General features: G+C 39.3%; 1 protein-coding gene across 4 annotated transcripts in view; it reads right to left on the minus strand.

The window, feature by feature from the left end:
- Window positions 1–22840, minus strand: part of LOC129717958 (dopamine receptor 1) — a 396922-nt gene that overhangs the window by 29220 nt on the left and 344862 nt on the right. For all 4 annotated transcript variants that reach the window (XM_055668263.1, XM_055668262.1, XM_055668265.1 and 1 more), the window contains one exon: window positions 14628–14882. In XM_055668263.1, coding sequence (XP_055524238.1) covers window positions 14628–14882 — 255 coding nt within the window. The remainder of the gene's footprint in view (window positions 1–14627; window positions 14883–22840) is intronic.

The raw sequence follows: 22840 nt of genomic DNA on the forward strand, positions 1-22840 counted from the left end.
TTTTTTGAAATATTGTAAATAGTGCACTATATATGTAGTCTATTTTTCCTTATCATAATCATAAAGTTCGTATGTCCCAGCTGAAACCAGCACCGAAAAATGTTAAGAGTTCAAAATAACATTTTTCAAAAGGTTACAGATAAACCAACTAAGCAGCATTTGCTCCAGTGCTTCTTTGGTAAGGGTTTCCACGAAGTTTAGTTGCGTTCAATTGATTCGTCCAAGTGGAAACATTTTTGGTCGAAAAAAGGAACCCAAGCGGCATTCCTTTCCATGTCACAGTTGAACTACTTATTGCTGCTACATAGGGAGACGTTGCGGAAAAATGTTCTTTTTTCTTTTTCTTCTGCACACAAGCTTCGGTCAATAAGCTTGCAGTTTTATTAGTGTCAGTGGAATCTTTTATAACTAAATCGAGCAATTAAAAGCAGGCACGTTTCGTTAGGTTAAGCTAGTGGCATACACACAGGAAAATTCCTTTTCTGCTGAGCTAGAAAAACGTTCCGGATCGTCATGTAATTTTCCGTGCGGGAATTCCAATGCTGGCTTCCTGTTCTCTTCTCTGTACCCATCTTTCTCGTAGAGAGTTTCTCTGCTCATGTAGGATTGCCGCATTCATTCCACTTCCTGGGTTTTAGATAAGGAGCGAATATCAACTATTCCGGAATGTTTTTACCGGCTTCTGTGAGCTGCAGCATCGGTTATGTAAACAAAAACGTCAATAATGAAAATTTTATGTAATGTAGTGTTATTTTGGAATTTTGTTGCATCCTTCAGTGTGCTTTCAATGTCACTGCGAAAAGCGATGTCCAAAGTTCACACGAATGTTCTTGGCCAATTGAAAAACAAAAAAAAAAAAATATATGGAAATCTGACTGTCACTTCCAAAGAAACCCTGGAGGTTCTTATGAATATGCACTTTCCTGACTCGACAGAGACCTCCGGATTGAACGCTGAAAAGTAACAGAATCTCGGATCCAGGCGCAAGACGTAACTATACTCTGCAGTGCTCGCTTGTCGACACTAATCTCTTTTGAGCACATGCAGTCACCAAGACTGGATCGTAATCTACCAATCTTCCTGTGAAAATCGGACGAGCTGGCTTCACTAGCATTTATACAAGGTGTCACCGTGAAAGTGATACACTTTTTTATGTCATAAAATTGATTCGACAACAGTGTTGTTAGTCTCACTCGTAAGCAGTATGCAACACCTGATGTGAGGTTCTCGTTGCTACCGCTATCACACACTGGAGAATTCTCCGTTCAAGCTATTTCTTGTTCTTTTCGCTTTCTTTCTTGCTCGCATTTGCTCCCGACATCATATGCACATACTCCCGTCTACTCTCCTACTCGTGTGTACCTACTCCTCTACTCGCGATGACGACCAGCCGAAGATAATTGTTTCAAGATGCTTTGCGATGGTTGCAGAGGGACAAAAAATTAATAGGGTATCGGACTACTTCAGCAGCGGTTTGCTTCGGCTGGTTTTGTATTAGACTGCTATAAAAACTCCGATACCCTACACGTTGCGATACCTACTTTACATATCGCCCCACTGTCGGCTGCCGGTGCATGAAGCACAACCGGGTAGATGAAGAAAGCATTTTCGTTCTCGAGCAAAGTTTTTTAAGCACTCCTGCTAGTCGAGCAATTTTAGGTCGAGTACTCCTACTCGCAAGCAGGAACTCGTGTTCTCTTATAGTCGCTGAGGTTCAAAACAAAAGAGTTTTTGCGTGTCGGTGAGCGCTTGCTACTACTCAGGGGAATGCACGAAGAGTAAAGAGTATCTCGAAAGCGTGTGTGCAAAAGACTTGAGAAGCGTAGCATATGTCTCGTTCTCAAGCAGAAAGGAGGAGAAAAGTTTTACTGCTCGCTCGCTTTGCAACGCTTTTCGACAGATGATTTCCTCTCTGGTGCTTATTTTATAATCAGGGTAGAGTAGTAAACTTACAGTCAAATCAATTCAATTCAAATCTTTCGCCTGTGCATTTGATTACGGCTCGCTCACGCTTCTCCAAGTTATCACAAGCCGGATGCACGACCCCTTAAGAGGTGTTGATTAAACACGGTAAATCTTCGTTGAACCACTTTAAAAAACCAATGCAATGCAGCCCGCACACTCCGCTTTTACCCGGTTTCTGCTTGGGGACAACCGTGCCAGTTTCCTTGAGTTATTTGATGGTCATGTTTATGCTTGTCTTTTCTCCTCAGAAAGCCTCTAGAATGCAGGAGAACATTTTGCACTGCGTACACCACTGCTCTCACACTAAAGAGCAAATCAACGCATATGTTAGAAGAGAATGACGGACGATTTTTATCTGGTGAGCTTCCTGAAAGCACCGCGGTGAAATCTCTCTCTTGTGAGACAATGAACTATGGTGTACTTTTTCACACGTATGGACATCATGCACAAAAATTACACAGCAGAGCTATCTGCGGTGCGTTTTACAGTTGGTTTCTTGAGCATGACAGAAGAGGAAAAGAGATTGAGAAAAAAAATAGACTGCGTTGCTCCTGCCGGTCGAGTTTACTCTGGTCGAACTCGTTTTCGCGGTGTAGCTACACGAGGACTACCTTTTGCTCGGTAGTTTTTTTTCACTTTCCGGATTACTCGCCAGTGGACACTGTGGTGTAGTTCTGCGTTTTCTCTGTAGAGTGATTCACCCTGCTTGTTTCTATCAGATGCAGGGATGCCACATATACAGATTTTTCTGTATTTTACAGATTTTTGAACTGATAAAGCAATACAGAATTTGTATTACAGAATTACAGAATATTACCAAAATACAGATTTTACAGATTTTTTTTGCTATACTGACGAACTGAAATCAATTTCAAAGGTGGAATTCGATTATACGATTTTCAAAGTTTTGTAAAAATACAACATCAGAATTATGTAGGTATTGATGAAAAGGAAATGGAATGTGACTTGAACGAAGTGCGAAAATGAACGTTTCGAAATATTTGTCAGGATTTCAGATGGGTTGTTTTGCTATTCACGGATTTCTGATTTTTATATATCAGTTAAAAGTGTGTAATTTTCTCAGTAAAACGTGATTTAAAAAGAAATTTATCATTTTCCTTCGATTTTTTTTTGCCCAATAAAACCCTATTGAATTTCATTGCAATCGGATTTTTAGTTTAGAGGTTATGTTTAAAAATGTGAAAATCACGAAACATCATTATCCCAAAAACTACTCAACCGATTTTAACAAAATTGGTTTTAAATGAACGAGCTACTCAAAAAACCCTTAACTTTTGAGTTTCATGAAGATTGAACGTGTGGTTCGGAAGTTATTCAAAGAAACGTGTTCTGGAGAGTGTTTAATCTCACTCATGTTTCTCAGAGATGGCTGAACCGATTTCCACGAAATCAGTGTTATTTGGAAGGTCTAATTACCCCATAAAACCCTATTGACTTTTTTTGCAATCGGACTATTACTTTGCCTGTTATGTTTAAAAATGTGAAATCCAGCTATGAAAAGGAACATATTCCGAAAACTACTCAAACTCACTCATTTTTCTCAGAGATGGCTGAACCGATTTTAACGAAATTAGTGTCAAATGAAAGGGCTAGCTGCCTCATAACACCCTATTGAGTTTCAATGTAATCGGTCTGTTACTTTGTCTGTAATGTATCAAAATATGAAAATCACGAAACTTCATTATCTCAGAAAGTACACAACCGATTTGAACAATATTGGTAGTTAAAGAATAGTTGATGAATTTTATAGTGATTAAACACGTGGTTCAAAAATTGTGAAAAGAAACATGTTCCGGTGACTTTTCAAATTCACTCGTTTTCCCAAAAATGGCTGGACTAAATTCAACAATCTTAGTGTCAAATGAAAAGTTTGGCTTTCCTATAGGTTCCCATTTTATTTGACTATAATCGTATTTTTATTCCAACTGTATCTGTACTGTATTAAATTATAAAAACAACGAGCGTCTATTATCTCAAAGATCACACGACTTATTTGAACATATCTAGTGTCATTTGAACGGGTTGTCTCTCAAACTCACAAGTAAGAAATTTCATAGCAATTTGATATGTGGTTTAAAAGTTATGAAAAGAAACGAAATTCAAAGACTATTTAAAACTGTAACTGCTTTGATCAAAACATATGGCCTCAACAAAATTTAAATTTGGTATTGTGCTATTCGTAAGTTCCCGGTATTGCGAGTGATCGAAGTGTACGAAATTCAAAGTCATTTATTTTATTTCGCTATTTCTTCAGCACGAATATTTTACTCCTAATTAATACTATTTTAACTTTTTGCCATTCTCTTAGAAAGGTATAGCAATTACTTGCAAAACCGAAGATATGGAAGTGCTCCAAAGGGCCGAATGGCATATATCACTCGACTCAGTTTTGTATGTGTGTGTGTGTGTGTGTGTGTGTGTGTGTGTGTGTGTGTGTGTGTGTGTGTGTGTGTGTTTGTGTGTGTGGGAGTGTGTATGTGCAGTTTTATTTTCCCTTACTTTTCTCATAGATGGCTGGACCGATTTTAATGAAATTATATGCCAATGAAAGTTCTAGTTGCCCAATAAGACCCAATGAAATTTCATTGTAATAGGTTATGTTTAGAAATGTAAAAATCACGAAAATCATCAATATCTCAGAAACCACACAACCGATTTCAATAAAATTGGTATCAAATGAACAGGCTATCTTAAAAACCCTTAACTTTTGAATTTTATATAGATTGAACATGTGGTTCAAAAGTTATGAAAAGTAACGTCTTTTGAATACTGTTTAATTTCACTCATGTTTCTCAGAGATGGCTGGACCTATTTCCACAAAATCAGTGTCATATGAAAGGTCTAGGTACCCCATAAGACCCTCTTGAATTTTTTGCAATCGGAATATTACTTTGCCTGTTATGTTTAAAAATCTGAAATCTAGCTATGAAAAGAAACATATTCCGAAGAATACATAAACTCACTCACTTTTCTCAGAGATGGCTGAACCGATTTTCACGAAATTAGTGTCCAGTGAAAGGTCTAGCTGACTCATAACACCCCCTTAAATTTTACTGTAATCGAACTGTAACTTCGTCTGTAATGTACCGAATTGTGAAAATCACGAAACTTCATTATCTCAGAAAGTACACAACCGATTTGATTAATAGTATTATCAGATGAACGGGCTAGTTAAGGGTTAACTGATGAATTATGATTTAACACGTGATTTCAAAGTTTGGCTGCCCTATACGTTCCCATTCCATTTGATTATAATCGAACTAAGCAACCGTTATGTATTAAATTGTTAATAAAACAACGAATTTCTATTATCTCAAAGATTACACGACTTATTTGAACATAACTAGTGTCATACGAACGAGTCATCGCTCAAACTACAAATAACAAACTTCATAACAATTTGATATGTGGTTCAAAAGTTATGGAAAGAAAAGAAATTCAAAGGCTATTTAAAACTATACCTGCTTTGATCAATATATGTGGCCACAATATAATTTAAATGTGGTATCGTACCATTTGAATGTTCCCGGTATCGCTCGTGATTGTATTGTTCGAAATTAAAAGTCATTTCTTTTATTTCGCTATTTCTTGAGCATTTACATTACGTCAAATTTCATATTTTATACTTCTATTACAACATCATTATTTTACAACCCAAAAAGTGAATACACATTTATTGGATTGAAGCGTTCATGTAAATCTATTTTTACAAATAATAAGTTTAAATGAGAAAGGCTGGGTCTGACCGCTAGGTGGATTAATTTAGGTTTTATTGCATAAAAGTAGTAATTTTCCGAAAGTTTAATTAATCAACAACAAAAAAAAAAACACAGTTGTTCATAAAAAATACCAATTATTTGAGGAGTAATGGCCATTTCCCCGAAACGCTGTTTTTTTGCAGAGATTTGCGGTGTTTACGAAAGAGACCCAGCAGATCAACTGAAATTAAAAACCCCATATTATTTCATTAGTTTGGAAGTATGCCGGGTATCTGAACGATTCATGAGTATATTGTATATTGTTTTCAGTGCAAACGTACAATTACAGCAACTTTTAAGGTTTTTTATGTTATTTTTTTCGCGAGTGTATAAGATGAAGAAATTCTAAACTTAATCTCTGAGAACTTCATGAGAAATAAGTCAATGTTTCTTTCATATATTGCTTTATAAATTCTATAAATACTCACAGAAATCTAAACATATAAAAATGCAGCTCTGTCTGTCTGTCTGTTCCATATAGGCTTGAAAAATACTGAACCGATCGGCGTGAAATTTTGTATATAGGGGTTTTAGGGGCCAAGAAAGGTGACTAAGATAGTTCAAGACCCCTCCCTCTTCTGGAAGGGAGGGGTCCCATACAAGTGAAACACAAATTCATGCACATCTCGAAAACTAACCAAGCAAATGAAACCAAATTTGGCAGGTGGATGTTGTTAGGGGTAACAAAAAAATCCACAATGGTTCGACACCCCTCCCCCTGCTAAAAGGGAGGGGTTCCATACAAATGAAACACAAATTTCTGCACATCTCAAGAACTAACCAAGTGAATGGAACCGAATTTGGCAGGTGCATGTTTTTATGGCTATCAAATATATCTATAACACTTTGACACCCCTCCCTCTTCTAAAAGGAAGGTGTCCCATACAAAAGAAACACAAATATCGCACAGCTCGAGAACCAATCCACCAAATAGAACCAAATTTGGCATGTAAATGTTTTTAGAGGTAATAAATATGTCTATACCCTCTTATGTGAGGGAGAGGTTCCAAACAAATGAAAGGCGAATTTCTGCACACCTCAAGAACTAACCAAATAAATGGAACCAAATTCAGCTGGTGAATATTTCTAGGGGTAACAAAGATGTCTATAATGTTTCGACACCCCTCCTTCTTCTGAAAGGAGGGGTTCCACATAAATTTCTGCACATCTCGAGAAATAATCAAGCAAATGGAATCAAATTTGATATGTTGAGGTTTTCGAGGGCAAGAAAAATTTTCGACTCCAGACGCGATTGTTAAATTTAAGATGGAAACTTCCGGTTTATATCCGAAAAAAGTCTCCAAAAATCATTTTAAAATCCAAGATGGCGACTTCCGGTTACTGAAAAACAGCGAGATATAACCAAATACCACCCAATATGGGTATTTCCGAAATCGTGATCTTGCACTGAAACCACAAATCGACCTCAGACAACATTTTGAGTTGAAAATGGCGACTTTTGGTGACTGGAAAACTGCCGAAAATGACCCAAAAACAACCAAATATGGGTGTTTCTTGAATCAGAATGATGCTCAGAGGCCAGAAATTGTCTCCAAATGCCATTTTGAAATCCAAGATGACAACTTCCGGTTCCTAAATAACAGTGGCAAATGACCAAATAACACTCAATATGGGTATTTCCGGGTTTGTTATGATGCACTGAAGCCACAAATCGACCTCAGACAACATTATGAATTGTAAGATGACGACTTCCGGTGAAGGGGAAACTGCCGAAAATGACCAAATACTACACAATATGGGTGTTTCTTCAACTAGAATGACGCTCACAGGCCAGAAATTGTCTCCAAATATTATTTTGAAATCCAAGATGGCCGTTCCATAAAGAGTGATTGACACAGATCACTCAATGTCGAACAATAGAGGGCCACCATCTTTTTGGATCACAGACTAGATTAGAGGTACACGGACTTGGTATAGGGGCCATTATCTTTTTGAGTAAGTAATCAATCGTTGTACAAGCAGAGGTATACGCAATATACATCTGTGTATTGGGAGGCTAGGGGACCTGTTACGAGTTATGTACCTGTATTCCTGCAGATTTACTATTCTTTCATCTTCTTTATCATCATCGCCTCAAGTACGTTAATGGAAGGTATAACGTTGTGGATGACATTTCCGAAAGTTTAAAGTTTTTCAATCTGGAGAAAAGTTTTCGTATGGTATCGAATGGCCAGATTTTATTAAGAGTTGAACCCATGACTATTCGGTTGTCAAAGCGGACTCTGTAATTTTGCGGCTACGAAGCTCCAGTCTATTTCTAGTCTAGGAGTACAGTGCAACTCAGGGGGCGTTCCCACTTTAATAAAGTTATGCTACTTTAAGTAGCCGGCCATTACAGAATCGAGGGAAATGAACATGCTGACATCGTAGCAAGACAAGGATCTGCAATTCATGGGACCAGAACCGTTTCTGGGTATGGAGAACCAATCCCAAAACGGTCTATGGTTTCATCAACCTACAAGCTCAATTCCACTAATGAATTCAAGCATCTTATAATCTGCGTGAAGCCATCGGGGCCAGCTACAAAAGACAGTCATTCCTGTTGCAGGAGCACCTCTGCCCAATGCTATTCAGGCAGATAAAAAATCACCGGCTGTTATTTCTCAAGTGTCATGATTTGGAACCGTCTGGAGCATCAAATACGTTGTCCAGGTTTCAATCGTTTTTTTTTGCGGCGATGGAGCTAGGTTTCTGTGTTGGAAATCAGCTTCTTAAATTGGTTATGCTCAATTTATGTCCACTCTGCTTGGCCAGCATGTATGGCCATACAGAATAGTTTAGAGGATTAAGGTTAAGCTGGAGAACCACTGGGAGCTCCCTACACCTGGATACGGCTCCCCAAACTATCTTCTAAGCGGTGCTCTAGAACCGCGGGATGTTTATGTGGAATTAGGGGATGCTGATCAACGTTGGCACCCACGACCGATCATTTTGGCATTGTGGGACTGTTGCAAGACAACGAGTTTCCCATCAAAAAATACAAACTCTGCTTTGTCCAGCCTCTTTTTGCCCCAGAAATCTTCCAGCGTGAAATGTCTAGAATCCTTAGCGCCGTTGAAAATATTATCGTCTATATAGACGATATCCTTGTCTCCGCAGCGACTCTAGAGGAACTCCGTAGGTCCACGTCTGAAGTCCTGAAGTTTTTCAAGGAGAATCATTTGATGGTGAACACTAAGTCGCCCAAAATTTCTGGGTCATGAGTTAGACGAAAGAGGATTCAAAATGGATGAAGCGAGAGTAACAGACATCCGAAGGCTTAGGCAACTGAACACTATTTCCAAACTTCGTAGCTTCCTGGGCTTAGCTTCTTTCCTAAGCCCCTACAATGAAGGCTTCGTGAATCTCACAGAACCACTGTGCGCAGCCACCAGCCAGATTGTTTGGTTATGGGGTAAGAATCAGACTTTGAACGTTTGAAGAGTTGCATCGTCAAGTGTACTACTTCGCTCGGGTACTTTTCGGATAGAAACAGGACTGTATTAAACACGGACGCCCTTGGGGTTGTCCTGATCCAAGACGATGGTTTGACTTCCCCCGCATTATTAGCTTTGCATCGGAAGCTCTGACAACGATCGAAAAGAAGTACCCGCAGAACCAACCTAAAGCATCCCTTACTAACACGCAGAGAATCCATCCCCAGGATACCTATAACTCGGTGACGGAATCGTGAAAGGAATCGCAAACACGATCCGGAGGATTCCCACTCACGATTCTTATTTCAAGAATCCTAGAGCCATATACAGGGCATTCCTGAGGATTCTTTTTCAGGAATCCTTTTCAAGGACGCTCAGGAATCCAATGTGAGGAATCTTAGAGAATCTATGCGAATCGTATGTGTTCGTCCGGGATTGGCCGCTGTGTGGGCTGTGGAGCACTTCGCCTACTACCTGCTAGGAAGACACTTTACGCTCCGAACTGACGCCCAGGGTTTTACGTTTATCTTGAATCGATGATTCGAAGCGAGTTTTGAATCGCGCAGACGGGTGGGCTCTTAGGCTTAGCCCTTATTGCTTTGATGTGGAATACGTGCGAGTGAGAGAGAACGACGCGGATCCATCATCAAGACTATATGAAAGTGGGGACGGACGGACGGGGGGGACTAACGGAAGATGAAATCAAACAGGCTACGGAAATGGATGCACAGCTGTCAAAGGTATATTGAGTTGGACTGGCATGAATCCTACTTTCCAGGTAAATAGATTCGTGATGATTTAACTCTGCGTGACGGTATAGTAGTAAAAACTGGCATCGCAGTCATTTCAGAGGCCTTACACCAGAGATCGCTCATAAAGGCTATCCGTCGACGACAAAATTCAAGAGCGTCTTAAGACAACGCGTATGGTGGCCTGGCATGGCAAGGGACGTGAAAGCATGCGGAAAATTAGGCGGAATACGGAAGACCCGAGAAGCCTACTCCAATGGAGAGAGTTTTCGCCCCAGCCTCGATTTAGAATACGGTCGCTATTGCCTTTAACGGACCCTATCCTAAATTCAATAACGTCTTGATCCTGGTCATAGTGGACTACCGATCCAAGTACATAATTGCTAAACCCATCCCAACAACCCATCTACGAGTTTTGAGCATACGAGATTCGTGTTGGATAAGATTCGACAGAGAGGATTACCCAAAACACATAAAATCGGACAACGGTTCACCATTTAATGGCGACGGATATAAGGACTATTGCCGAAAGCACGATATTCTCGCCATCTTTTCCATTAGAGCGATGACCGCGGTGACTACAATTGCGACGAGTAACAAAGCAAAACTCAAAGCCGCAATCCATGCCTACAACGCTGCAACGTACTCTGTCACAGGGATACCACCGGAAGAGGTTATGATGAGCCACAAAATTAAGCGGGGACTGCCCCTCCTCTGTAGAAGGAAAGCCACGTTCAATGATGGCTAACTGAATTCAAGGGACCTTGAGTTCAAAAGACAAGATAAATAGCGAGAAGACGTTAACGCGTACGGGTACGTGTGTGCCGAGTCGGACCAGTAGACACAGTAGTTGTGGAGCGTCATGCTCATGCTTAAGCAGAGTCCCAATTACGTCCTCGGATATATACGGTAATGGAGGAGCGAAATGGTATGCTTGTTTTAGTTGACGAAAACGGACGAACTTTGATGAGACGTGTTTCACAGAAGGTGAGTTACTGGAGGAAACCCGATAAAATGAATAGCGCAGCTGATGGTAGCAGTGTAGGGACGAATGACCGTTTGGGGTTAAGGTGAAACGGGATTGTGGCCTTTTCCTATACAATTTTGAGGTTAGAGTTCTTTTTACTTCGGTATTTTGATCGTAAAAAATCGGCTTTCACTAAATAAACAGCACTCAAATTGCTACTTCAGGCATGCAACAGTTGTGAAAACAATTAATCAAAGTTTCATGTACGTAGTCTTCATAAATCAAGAAAAAATTAGTTTGCAAAATTCGAGTTGATCGCGACCACGTCCCGTTTCACCTTAAAGTCCCTTCTAAAGAAATCAATCAATCAATGTTAGCAGTGATAAGTCAGTAAATATTTGGGAAGATAGATTCAAGTTTAATAGGTTTACTGAATGTCAGTTTATTATCCGACTTTTTTTCTTTAAAAGACTGCAATTCAATATGGTACACTAATGCCGTGAATTGACATAGTTCATCATAGAGAATGCATAGGTACATCATTTTACATTTGAATTGAGGATTACGTGACTTAAATAGAGGCTATAAAGAAAAAAATACAGAGACTTCAAACAAAGAATAAGGCTCAACGAAGGCTGTTACATCGTTCGCCATTTTGGCATACACCAAGTGCTGATAAAAGTCATTTTCCCCAGAAAAATTCTTCGAAAATTACAGCCAATCATTTTCAATTTTCACTTGCAATGATCGCAGCACTCTTTTAGATACACTAGATTTTCGTCCTAGTAACGTGCTGTTATACTCAGATGAAATAGATCGCGCGCATCGTTCACGGTTACGGAATAAAATTTGACGACAAATCCAACCAAATGATCTTCACTTCAAAGCGAAAAAGAAAAACAAACAGTCCACTCAACCTAAATGAACCTCACCGAAACACTTTTTCACTGACACTGACCGATGCCTTGACAATCTTAGTTAACTGATAAACTGATTTTGTTGTCTTGCTTTCATCGCATGAATTATAATGAGGTGTTTTGACAGTTCACTTCCATGCAAAAAGCGGGAAGGGAGAACTCTGAAAGGATTGTAAAAAAATAACGTTTATGGATGCTTTTTTTCACTTTCACTCAAGAGTGTCAACAAATATCAACCCTGCACCAGCTACCTTGTTTGGGTAGCAATTAGAACGAGCAAATATTCCCCTTTCGGAACCGCTCAACCGGATTGAAAATCGAACGACTAAACGACCCGTTGCCACTAGCAACTGTTTACTTGTTTTTGCTTAGAAGGTCACGGTTTAAACTGGACATAAACGTGTAAAAAAATGTTATGGCGAAGATTTGTTTTTTACCGATGCTGACTGGAATTTTTTTTTCCGATACTTCTACGGTCGTCATGGTTGAAACTTTGTAGTCGCGAGTAAACCAAGTACATTTCTCGCTACGGCTTTCAGTTTTCACTAACCAAAACATGGTTGTGTGGTGTGGTTGTTTTAAAAAGCCAACGGCTTTCTTCTCCTCGTACGTCAAAGCTAGAATGTGTCAAAACAAACCAACCGGTGGCTATTGTTTTCTCCACTATGAAGTGTGTGGGATCCGTTCATTCATCAACCGTTGCTAGTCAAGACTCGCTCAAAATGTGAGGAGGAGTAAATTTGTTAGCTTCTTTAAGGATACTGTACGCTGAGCGTAGCGGTAAGCGTGAAGAGCCTCTTCGGGACTAGCGCTGCGTTATCCCTTTTGCTCTTGTCAATGGCGTTGTTAACGCTCCGTGTGTTCCGGACTAAGCCCGACCGTACTGGCGGTAAGGGTATCGGTCCCGGGGGAAGCCGGCGGTTTACGATGGGCCGCTGACAATTGCCAACTGCCGTGAAAGCGTGACAGTAAGGATGTGTTCCATTGTTTTAAGTAGGGACCAGCTTTTCATCGCAGTTGCTAACATAACATTTTCGGCATTTTGACGACGGCTCAGGATGCAAATAGGTTGTTGAAGTGAAATGGTAATTGAGTTGGGAAATGTTAAAATCGGGCTTCGGTATTTTAGTGCGTCTGCATTTATTGTTAGGATGAAGGGTTTATTGCGGGATGGTACTGTTGGTCTCTGTGTTGTTCTGGTATTGAAGTGAGGTACAGTAATACAATAATATCCTGATGGTAATTGGGAATTTAGTCACTTTTTAGACACAACAGCACAGCTCAACTCACAAAACCGGATAAAGAATACACTCTTGATGATATTTTATTCCAATAGCGCTGTTTGATTTGTATTCTCGCTTCACCAAAGAAACGATGAAGATCATTTGGTTGGTTTTTAAGCAATTTTTTTTCGGGTGGCCGTGAACGATACGCGTGAAATATTTCATCACAGTATGACAGCTCGTTACAAGGTTGAAAATCTAGTATTTGTATACATATGAAAGGGTGCTGCGTTCATTGAAAGTGAATATTTAAGAAGATTGGTTGTAATTTTCGATGAATTTTGCTAGTAAAAATGATGAAGAATTTTGCTAGTGAAAATGAAGAATTTTGCTAGTGAAATGATTACTCTACTGTCGCAGAGTAATTGCTCGCCAGGTTCGTCGTTTCTTCGCTTGTCCACGGGGAGACGTCAATGAAGTCTTCAGAGACTTCAGGTTACACAAGAATATTTCTCTCGTTTTGTCGGTTTTCACGATCGTCGTCCAAAATTATTATCTCGAAAACCCTATTCTTGAATGTAAGAATTAATTTACTTTACTTAAACAAACCTTCTGTAAGTTCATTGATAAATTTCAACTATGATTCAGTTTCCGTTGGTAAAGTTTGCTGCAAGCTCTAGCGTTTTGATTGTCACATCGCGTTCAAAAGGCAAATATTGCTGACACGATAGAGCGAATTTTCGATGAGACTATAGCGGTACCGCAAACGGCTGATCCGTAAATGGTTTCTTCGCTCGACAAACGAACAGGTCTACATAGCGGGAAGCTCTTTGCGAAGCAGTAGGATATTATTTCTCGCAGAAAATACGATTAACTTGATACATAAAGCGGTGAAAATGTTTCTCCTGAGCAGAGGATTTTAGCACCTCGTTTTCCCTTTTGTCTGTCACGCGTGGGAAACCTGGGAGCCGGCCTGGGAGCTAGGGTAGAAAAAATAAATGGAAACTTATCGCATCCTTCTGTCATTTGCTCGGTCAGGTCCCTCGAGTATGCAAGCGAACGAGAGCCTACAACAAGATCGGCGGGACTTAGTGGGTGCCAAGTGAATGGATTACGAACGATTTTCCACTCGTTCTGTTCCTACTGGTTTGCTTTTATTCGTCCATCCGTTCGACCGTCTGCTGCTTGATCCGATTCAGTGCCGAAAGGTGCCAAACGGATAGCAGCGATTTCAATTAAAATACATATAATGGAGTCACGCCGTCGTTGCTCTTTTCTCCAAGCCGACTGCTCGTTTGGCTGATGCCGGGTGTAGATATACTGTCCGTCGTCTGCCAAGAGGGCGGAAATCTGCTTCCTATTACGGTTCCGGCCCCGGGAGATTAGGTGAGGTGATTTAGATTTAGATCTTCCTCGGGAAGATTGCGATTGGACCATTTGTATGAGGAAACGTAAAATCTATTTTTTCCTGCGGTTGCTAGCTTTTAACAAGTAATTGCGAAATAAATTGGTCTCGGTCAAAGAGATAAATGAATAAGTTGGTCTGTTCAACAAAAAAAAAAAGTGGGATAAAATTAAATTTCCCCCTACCTGCAATAGATTCCAATCATCACTATACACGGAACGTAGAAACTTATACAACTAGAAACGACGGCGTAGGTCGGCGTCAGGTCCAGGGCGCACGTTTCGTACTTGACACCGTTGATGATGAGCGAGGTGTCCGTTTCGTCCCGTTTGTCCCGGTGTAGGTCCAGCGAGATTGGCACAAACGATACGAGCGCCGCCAGTAGCCAAATGACGACGATCGTCCCGATAGCAACTCGGCGCGTCACCCAGCGGCCATATCTGCGAAGAAAAAAAAAACAAGAAAAAGAGAGAAAGAGAACGGAAAATGAAATCAATGATTGCCGGGCGTTCAATTTCGTTGATCTGCTTCAATCATTCGCGTAAAAAGGCTCTGGTGCGATATGAAACGGACTTTTTTGTAAGCAAACAAACGAATATTGCTCGTTCATGCTCGCTTGGTGTTTCTATTGGTGTTGCCAATGCAGCAGATTGCCTAACGAATCCTAGCTGAACTGGAACGAAAGACGCGGATCATTGGTGTGATTTTTTTCATGATGAATACAGTCCACTAAATCACCAAAGTGAAAGATGGTGATTTTTGGAACAACACTGGCAACACTTGATTGACGTACAAAATGGAGCAACGACTCGTTAAGGAGAAATGTTTGATAAAAACTCTGATTGAGGAAGTTATTGCAAAATCACGAACTGCTGAATGCTAATGAATGATGATTGACGTAAAGTGATACGTTACATCGCGATTGCGTTTCACTGCAATACGAAGTAAGTGAAGTAAGCTTGTTCATACTGGACTGCCGAAAGTAATGGCGCTCGAAAATGTAAAAGAGGCATAATGTGAAAATATTATTTCGGTATTAATTTATAAAGGGATTACAGTTGCAATTTGCAACCAATACTTTCATAACAGCCCTGGTTTGTCTTCTGCGCTGATTCACATATAAGATAATTAATTTGTTTTGATATTTCACTAGGCTGGGGTACATTCTGTAAAACCAGAAATTAGTATGTAACACTTCAGGAGTGGAAAATTTTAAATACTGAAAGCGTGCATACAATTATACGGAATGAAATAATCAATGTTTTGTTGGATACGAAATTGTACAAAGTTTTCTAATATAATAAATAATTGTACCTGTCGTTTTATCATTTTTCGAGGTGAAAATTAAGGAAAAGTGTATACCTAATATCTGTTATACGATCAACACATTTTCCTAACGCAAATATCAAACCCTGTTACAGAAGAGCAAAATGTTATATTAGGGAACACGAGTGAAACTTGGCTTGTGACAGTTGAGTCACGAATGAGTCGAGCAGTTTCGCAGACGAGTTACTCGTCCAAAATCCAGCCGACTTGCCATCTGTAATACTAAAATTCAGGCTAGTAACTCGCCACTCGCCTCGTTTTCTGTAATAGGCTCCATTTAGGTAGGTAGACAAAACGATTCCGAACAAATATACAGGGTCTAGCAATTAAAGAGCTACATTGAAACAAACAACAAAATTCATCAAAGCAAGAAAATCTCATTTTAAATTCATTTAGTTTAACTTAAAACGTTCAGACGATCGAACGAGGCCCACAGGTGGTATTTGATCACAGGTTGCCGCCAGATGCCGCTTCTTCCACAACGCAGAGCAGAGCCTTGGTGCTACACTCCGATTTGGAACTTGACCTTCTGTTTATTATACACAGGTTTCCTCATCTTCATGCTTTAGAGTAAACTTCGGCCTTCTAAATACTCCAGACGGCGCAGTCCATATGGTCCAGGCCCTGTGAACTTGCCTGCCATTCCGAGCTCCTCAAAATCAACCCTAGAAAATGTTCCGCAATGCAGAGTTATTTTTTTCGCTTTGTGAGACGGCTCCGAATCCTGTTGGAAAACAGTAACAGAATAAAAACCCCACGATTCGACGACGTACTGTAGAACTAGTTCCCGATATGTATTTTGGTTCATCTTCGCTGCTTCAGGGACAAAAACCAGCTGAGTCCGGTCATGACGAGCAGCTCCGGCTCGGTCAAAATACCTTCGACTGGATGATGTGGCGGAAGATCGCTGCAAACCAGAGTGTTCATAAAACTGTTGGTACTAGAGTACTTGATTGGCTACTCGCAGTACCATGTCCCCAGGATGATGGTAGAAACGTCTGCAGAACTAGACTTGGGGCCGGGGCGACTTTGAGGGTAGGAAGCAGCTGCTACGATGCGACAGGAGCCGGCAGTGAGCACAGCTGAGCTAGGTGGATCCAGAGCTTCCACAATACTTAGTGACGTGCGCACCAGATGTGTTACAGTGACGGTCGGTAGGTGTTCAGCTATTCCTTGCTTATTTACATACACCCAACGCAAACGGGGAACATTTTATTACTTTAGGGCAATTTTTTATTACACCCAACGCAAACGGGGAACATTTTATTACTTTAGGGCAATTTTTTATTACTAATTGTGTCTTATGTCTGCGCATTATACACAATTAGTAACAACTAAAAAGCAACAAAAATTATGACGGCCACACGCTTGTATGTGTTTCTGCAGGAGAACATACAGCCAAGCACCGCACTGCATGTGTTAGCAAGACTTCACTCGCTACATTTGTATTGATGCAAAGATCTGGTTTATTTTTGTCCCTTTCATCCATTCATAATCAGAATCTATACCGTCAACCTCAATTGTCTAATTAGAAACACTTTCGTTTCGTCCCCCAGTGTTTACTTGAAATGGAAATATGTAATACTGTCTGACCAGAGTTGCCGAAGCTGCGAATATTGTTCTGGATGGGCACAAGTTTTGTATTTTCAAACAGGTCCAAATAAGTTTCCATTAACCAACGATTATGTGCTGTAGATAGCTTGCAAGAAAGCGAATGTTTTTGTTTTTCTCTCACGCAGTTTACAGATCGTGATGTCATTTTAAGGCGCATTTCAAGTCTTTAAAATCATCAACGTTTGCTCACTCTATGACGGGGAAAATGCTGCTTGGCAGCTCTTGTCATATTTTTTCGCTACTCCGTATGCATACAACGAGCGAACTAATACACGCACACCGGATGAATTGGAGATAGAAGAAACTTGAAAGGCCTCTGCCAGGCTGAACGCCAACACGAGCGATGTGGCGAGATATCTGCCGAAGGTTAATGAACAGTTTTACTTACGGCTGTTTATTTACCGACGGCAAGAATCTCGCCCGATCGCTCGCGTTGGCATTCAGCCTGGCAGAGGCCTAACATGTGCAACATATGCGACGGTGTGTGGTTTTTTTTTTACTTGAGATGGAAAGGGAGCATTTTGCGATAGAAAAAAGTTTGCATGTGGTTGAAACGACCATTATTAGATAGTCGTTCTCCCGTAACACGTGCTAAATATATGACAGTATGTGTTGTTACTCGACTGGGGAAGAATTTTATTGCCTTTTAAGTAATAGGTTTGTTACCCAAAAGGCAATTTTGCGCTATTGCTTCTAAAGTAATAAGGAAAAGTTTTGCGTGTACTTTGCAGTGTACAGGGGGTATCATTGTTTTGTGACAAATCTTGCCAAGGTGGGAAGGGTTGGATTAAAATCGACGTAGCATTATTTTTGAAAGCCCATTTTTTTCAGGAGCAGCAGAAACACAACACAGAAGTGTGGTGGAAAAAATTGCTACACGCAGCGCTCATGCTGGGCAAGCAGTTAGCGGGGATTATTCACTCTGCTTTTCTCACATATCGAGGAGAATGACAAGCCTGCTTCTAGTACAAAAAAAAAAGATCGGTTGCATTTCTAAATACGCAATCCGTTTTTGAAAACAAAAATCGTTGTTTTCGTGTGTCTTATAGTAATAAAAGTTACTAGAAACTCGTCTGTTTTCAAAGATGGTATGTTTATTTCTTTTGTGAGTTCGTAAATATTTTTTGTGTTTCCTACAGACATGGATCGTACGGAGTGTTATAAACAACTTTTCTGTTTGCATAGCATAGCATAGCATAGCATAAACAGCTGCACAACTTCGTAGTTGGTGCTAGCAACAATACGCTGTTTACGAGAACAAATTACCTTCGTTTCTGAGCAGCAACATGAAATTTGGGATCTAATTAAATGTTACTAAACAAAGGTCAGATGTCTCCAGAGAACTGTTACCGCCCTGGCCACGTCCTTGCAACTGTTGGGGAACGGAAAAGGAATGTTAGTTTAACATTTACTTAAGAGAACCGCAGAGAACTCTACGTGCTCGTATAAATGTTACATGGGATGGGAAATTTTAGTAGGAAAGGGAGACCCTGGGATACATCTGTTAGATGTTGCGGGTCGATTGATTATATTATAGGTATGAATTTTGAGAGCTAATAAGAGCGGAGGCTGTTGTGATTTACCGATTTTCAGTTTAAATTGTAGTTTTATCAGTTTAATATTTAGATTATTTATATAGCGATTTTACTATTTTTTGTTTTGAGGTTAGGGGTGAATGTATACATAGGTAGTAAGGTTATACGCTTATTATTATCCACCGATTTGACATAATTGTTATTAGTAACAAATTAATATTCAGACAGCCAATTCAAATGGGTTTTACCATATGATAAACTGATAGTCGAATATTGTCAAATTAAACCAACGCGAAAAAAGTCCAATGTTCTCCGAAACTTAAACCCGAACCTCTAAAAATTTTCGTTAAGTGACACATTCGTATGAACAAAAAATCCTCTGTATATTTACAAACATTCTAGTAAAAAATTAGTTTATTTTCCCTCTACTCTCAACCGAAAATACATACAAAACAAATCTGTATGAATCTACCTCTACACGTCGATGATCAAAGCAAAAAAAATGCAGCGCCGCTTACATGTCAAAAAACAATTGATTGAGTATATAGTATGTCAACACCAGCGATGCCAGATTGGAAGACATCTACCCTGCGGTGGAGACATGTTTGTTTGTGAAGACAAATGGAAGACATTCAAAAATATGTGAAGACATTCGAAAATATGTGAGATGACCCGCATTTTGGCAGAGGTGGTGACCTTTTTTTTTGCTCGACAGTTTTCGATTGGTCGGTAACTTTTTCAGTTTTTGGTCGTTCCTAACGAGCCGTCTCGGGTTGGAAGACATGTGAAGACATTTTTTATTACAACGTGAAGACATTTGGAAAAATGACCTGGCATCCCTGGTCAACACAAACAACTCAAACAGAAAAAATTTAAAAAAAATAAATGGAACACCAACACTAGTAATTTTAGTAAATTTCACTATTTATTTTCTCGCAAAACACACTTTAAAAGAAGAAATGTAATGCAACATGTCAAAAGGGTCTATCTACTTTCATCGATTTTCTTGATTGACTTTTCATTTGTTTAATAGTTCAGCTAAAGGAACTATCCTCAACGTGGTTTTTATTTAAAAAGCTAGATTAGATTCTCCGCTATCAAATGGTGTAAAGGACATATCATGAAACGTGTTTAATAAGCCGTGGCGGTTGAAAGAAACCGATCGATCAAAAAATCGATCAAAGCAGATAGATCCTTTTGACATGTTGCTCTACAAATTACATGGAGATAAAAGCGCTTACAAACAATCCACCTACATGAACCGTTACGTTGACAATCTGTTATAAACAACTTTTCTGTTTGCACTGAAAAATAAATCCTACAATGCAGAAGACATTATTCCAGAGCGCAGTGTATGAGTGATAAATAAATCGAATTTGACACGTTTTTTTCAAAGACATGTTTTCTATAAATGGTACAACTTGTATTTTTGTACCGTTTTCTTAGAACGGGAGAAAGAAGGATTCTAATGCTGCTTTTTTCTGGGGGAGTTGAGATTTTGTGTGCAAATGCTACGAGGAGGAAGAGGGAGTGGGGTGTAAAAATCAGGAAAAAATACTCGTACTGGAGCTCCCAAAAACCTGTAGTCCAAACAAAACACACTAGTTTCAGCAAAAAATGAGTGAGGACACAATAAATATAAACTTCGACTGAGCAGATTTGGCTCAAACTTTGAGGAAATGTTTATATAAGGTCACTACGCAAAAATCCCAACGATTGGACCACCCCGTGGGGCCTACCCCTTTTTTGATAAAAGTGCAATTTGTTGTCAAAAACTCCTATTTTATTTTACCTACAAATATATAATGTTTAGAAATAAAGTGAAGCATACTTTTTTAAGAAAAGGAATAAAAAAAAAAAAAAACAACTATTGTCAGGTATGTTCTTTTTGCTTTCGAAAAACTAAATTGCATTTTTCGACAAATAAGTATATTGTATGTTTCCAAAGATAATGCTTTTTTCAGAGGCGGTGTTGTGAATTGTTGTTTTATGCTTGATGGATAACAAATTTTTTTTTATTTCAATACAATAATTTATTACAATCTGTGGTAAAAAGAAATTTATTACATAAATGAGATTTCTCAGAAAAATTCTCTTGATCTCTTGATAACTTGACTGATTTTATTCAAAATGCAATTTCTCCTAACTTTGAAACAAAGTTAGCTATTAGTCAACAAAAGCGAAAAAGTTTTGTATGTAAAACTTGAAGATCTGATTCATGCTTGAAATACATATTGAAAAAAATAAGATTTCAAACAGTGACAACTGCTAAGGCACCTATGAATCGCAATGATCTGTTGTTCTTCTTTTATGAATAGATAAAATTAAGAACAGGGTTAACATCATTTCTTACTTCATTTCTTAGCTGCAGTTATTTTGAACAGTGCAATAGCACAAAGGGTGTTTTGATTCATAGGGGAACTGCTCCCGTATTCATCTCTACCCATATATTCATCTCATACAACATGAAAACACAATTAAAAACAGAAAAAACGGATATTTTCTAACTAAACCAATCTGCTAATCCATGGAATGGATTCTTCTTAGTACACTTTGGATTTCTCATAGTGTAGAATCCTCAAAAACTTACTTAAAAGCTCTCAATTTGATATTATAGGCGGGCATCTGCACTCGAAAACTCATTTAATTCAATCACCTACCTCAGAAAACAAAAGCCGCGCCTTTTTCTATACGGCTACAACGGGACTCGTTTAGCAGCCAACAAGTTTTTGACGTATGACTACGTCTAATCGCACTATATCAAGATACATTCTGCGGAAACTAAAATCAAAGTGTAACGTTGGAATGAAAGATTTCAAACGGTGATACTGATGAAACCACATGATGGATTACAATAATCAATATGTCATTGGATTGATAAAATGATGGACAATTTTGTGATTCTCCAGTTATCATTATCACGAACAATGTACCAATCACATGCGAGCACGCCTGGCACAGACTTCATGAGTAGACACCAACTGCCTGCTGTAATATCCTGTATAGCAGTGGCAAAATAAATTTGACAGAATCTCCCCGTCCCAATAGGTCAACTAATGTTCGCTCCCATCAGCCTAGACTAATTTGATGTCTTGAAGGTGAAGCTTTTTCGGAAAGTTCATAATCACCTCCACTATCAGACAGTTTTACGTTCTGCTTTAGAATGTTACTAAAACTGATGTCTTGAAGGAAAACAGGCAACAGTACTGCACCGAGCAATGTATGAATAGAGCGCTGGCCACTCGTCATCTATCAGTGCAGTAGAACTCGATATTCGTTTGTGTGCAGCCAAGCCAAGTGAAGACTACATTGCCGCTGTCGACGCACAGTTGAGGCGTGTTGGGTTAACGCGTAGGTATCGTTTTGCGATCTGGAACACAATCGAATTGCCGTTTGAATTGTCTTCTTCTTCTTCTTGTTTCGTATAGTAGCAAGTATCAGAATTCAATATGATTATTCGAGTGCTGCAAAATACGCTGCGCCACCGGGGACAACAAAATTCTGTACGTGTCGGTAGAGGCAGATAGCAGGGTATATAAATTAGGTTCATTGTACAGATAAAATGCGTTGTTTATTTTTGAACGCTACACTGTGTTTTTCTCATGTACATTTTAAACTTCCTGTGAATATACATTTTTGTTTAAAAACTGTTATTCTTTATCGTTATTTTTTTCATAACTTGTAACTGCGGGAAAATTTTATTATGTGACATTTTTGACGCTTGGTGATCGGAGAGTGAGCCATCGTTCACAAGACAAATGAATGTTGTTTAATTTCTACTAAATCGTACTTAATTTAGGTCTGTATAGAAGCTTGCCTTTTCGCGTATTGAAGAAAATTGACTTTATTAGAATGAATGGCATTCATCAATGTTAAAGAGAATATTTTTTCCTCTAGAATAGAGTGCTGCAAATAAATAATCA

The sequence above is a fragment of the Wyeomyia smithii genome, chromosome 1 (assembly GCF_029784165.1).
Source record: "Wyeomyia smithii strain HCP4-BCI-WySm-NY-G18 chromosome 1, ASM2978416v1, whole genome shotgun sequence".
NCBI lineage: Eukaryota > Metazoa > Arthropoda > Insecta > Diptera > Culicidae > Wyeomyia > Wyeomyia smithii.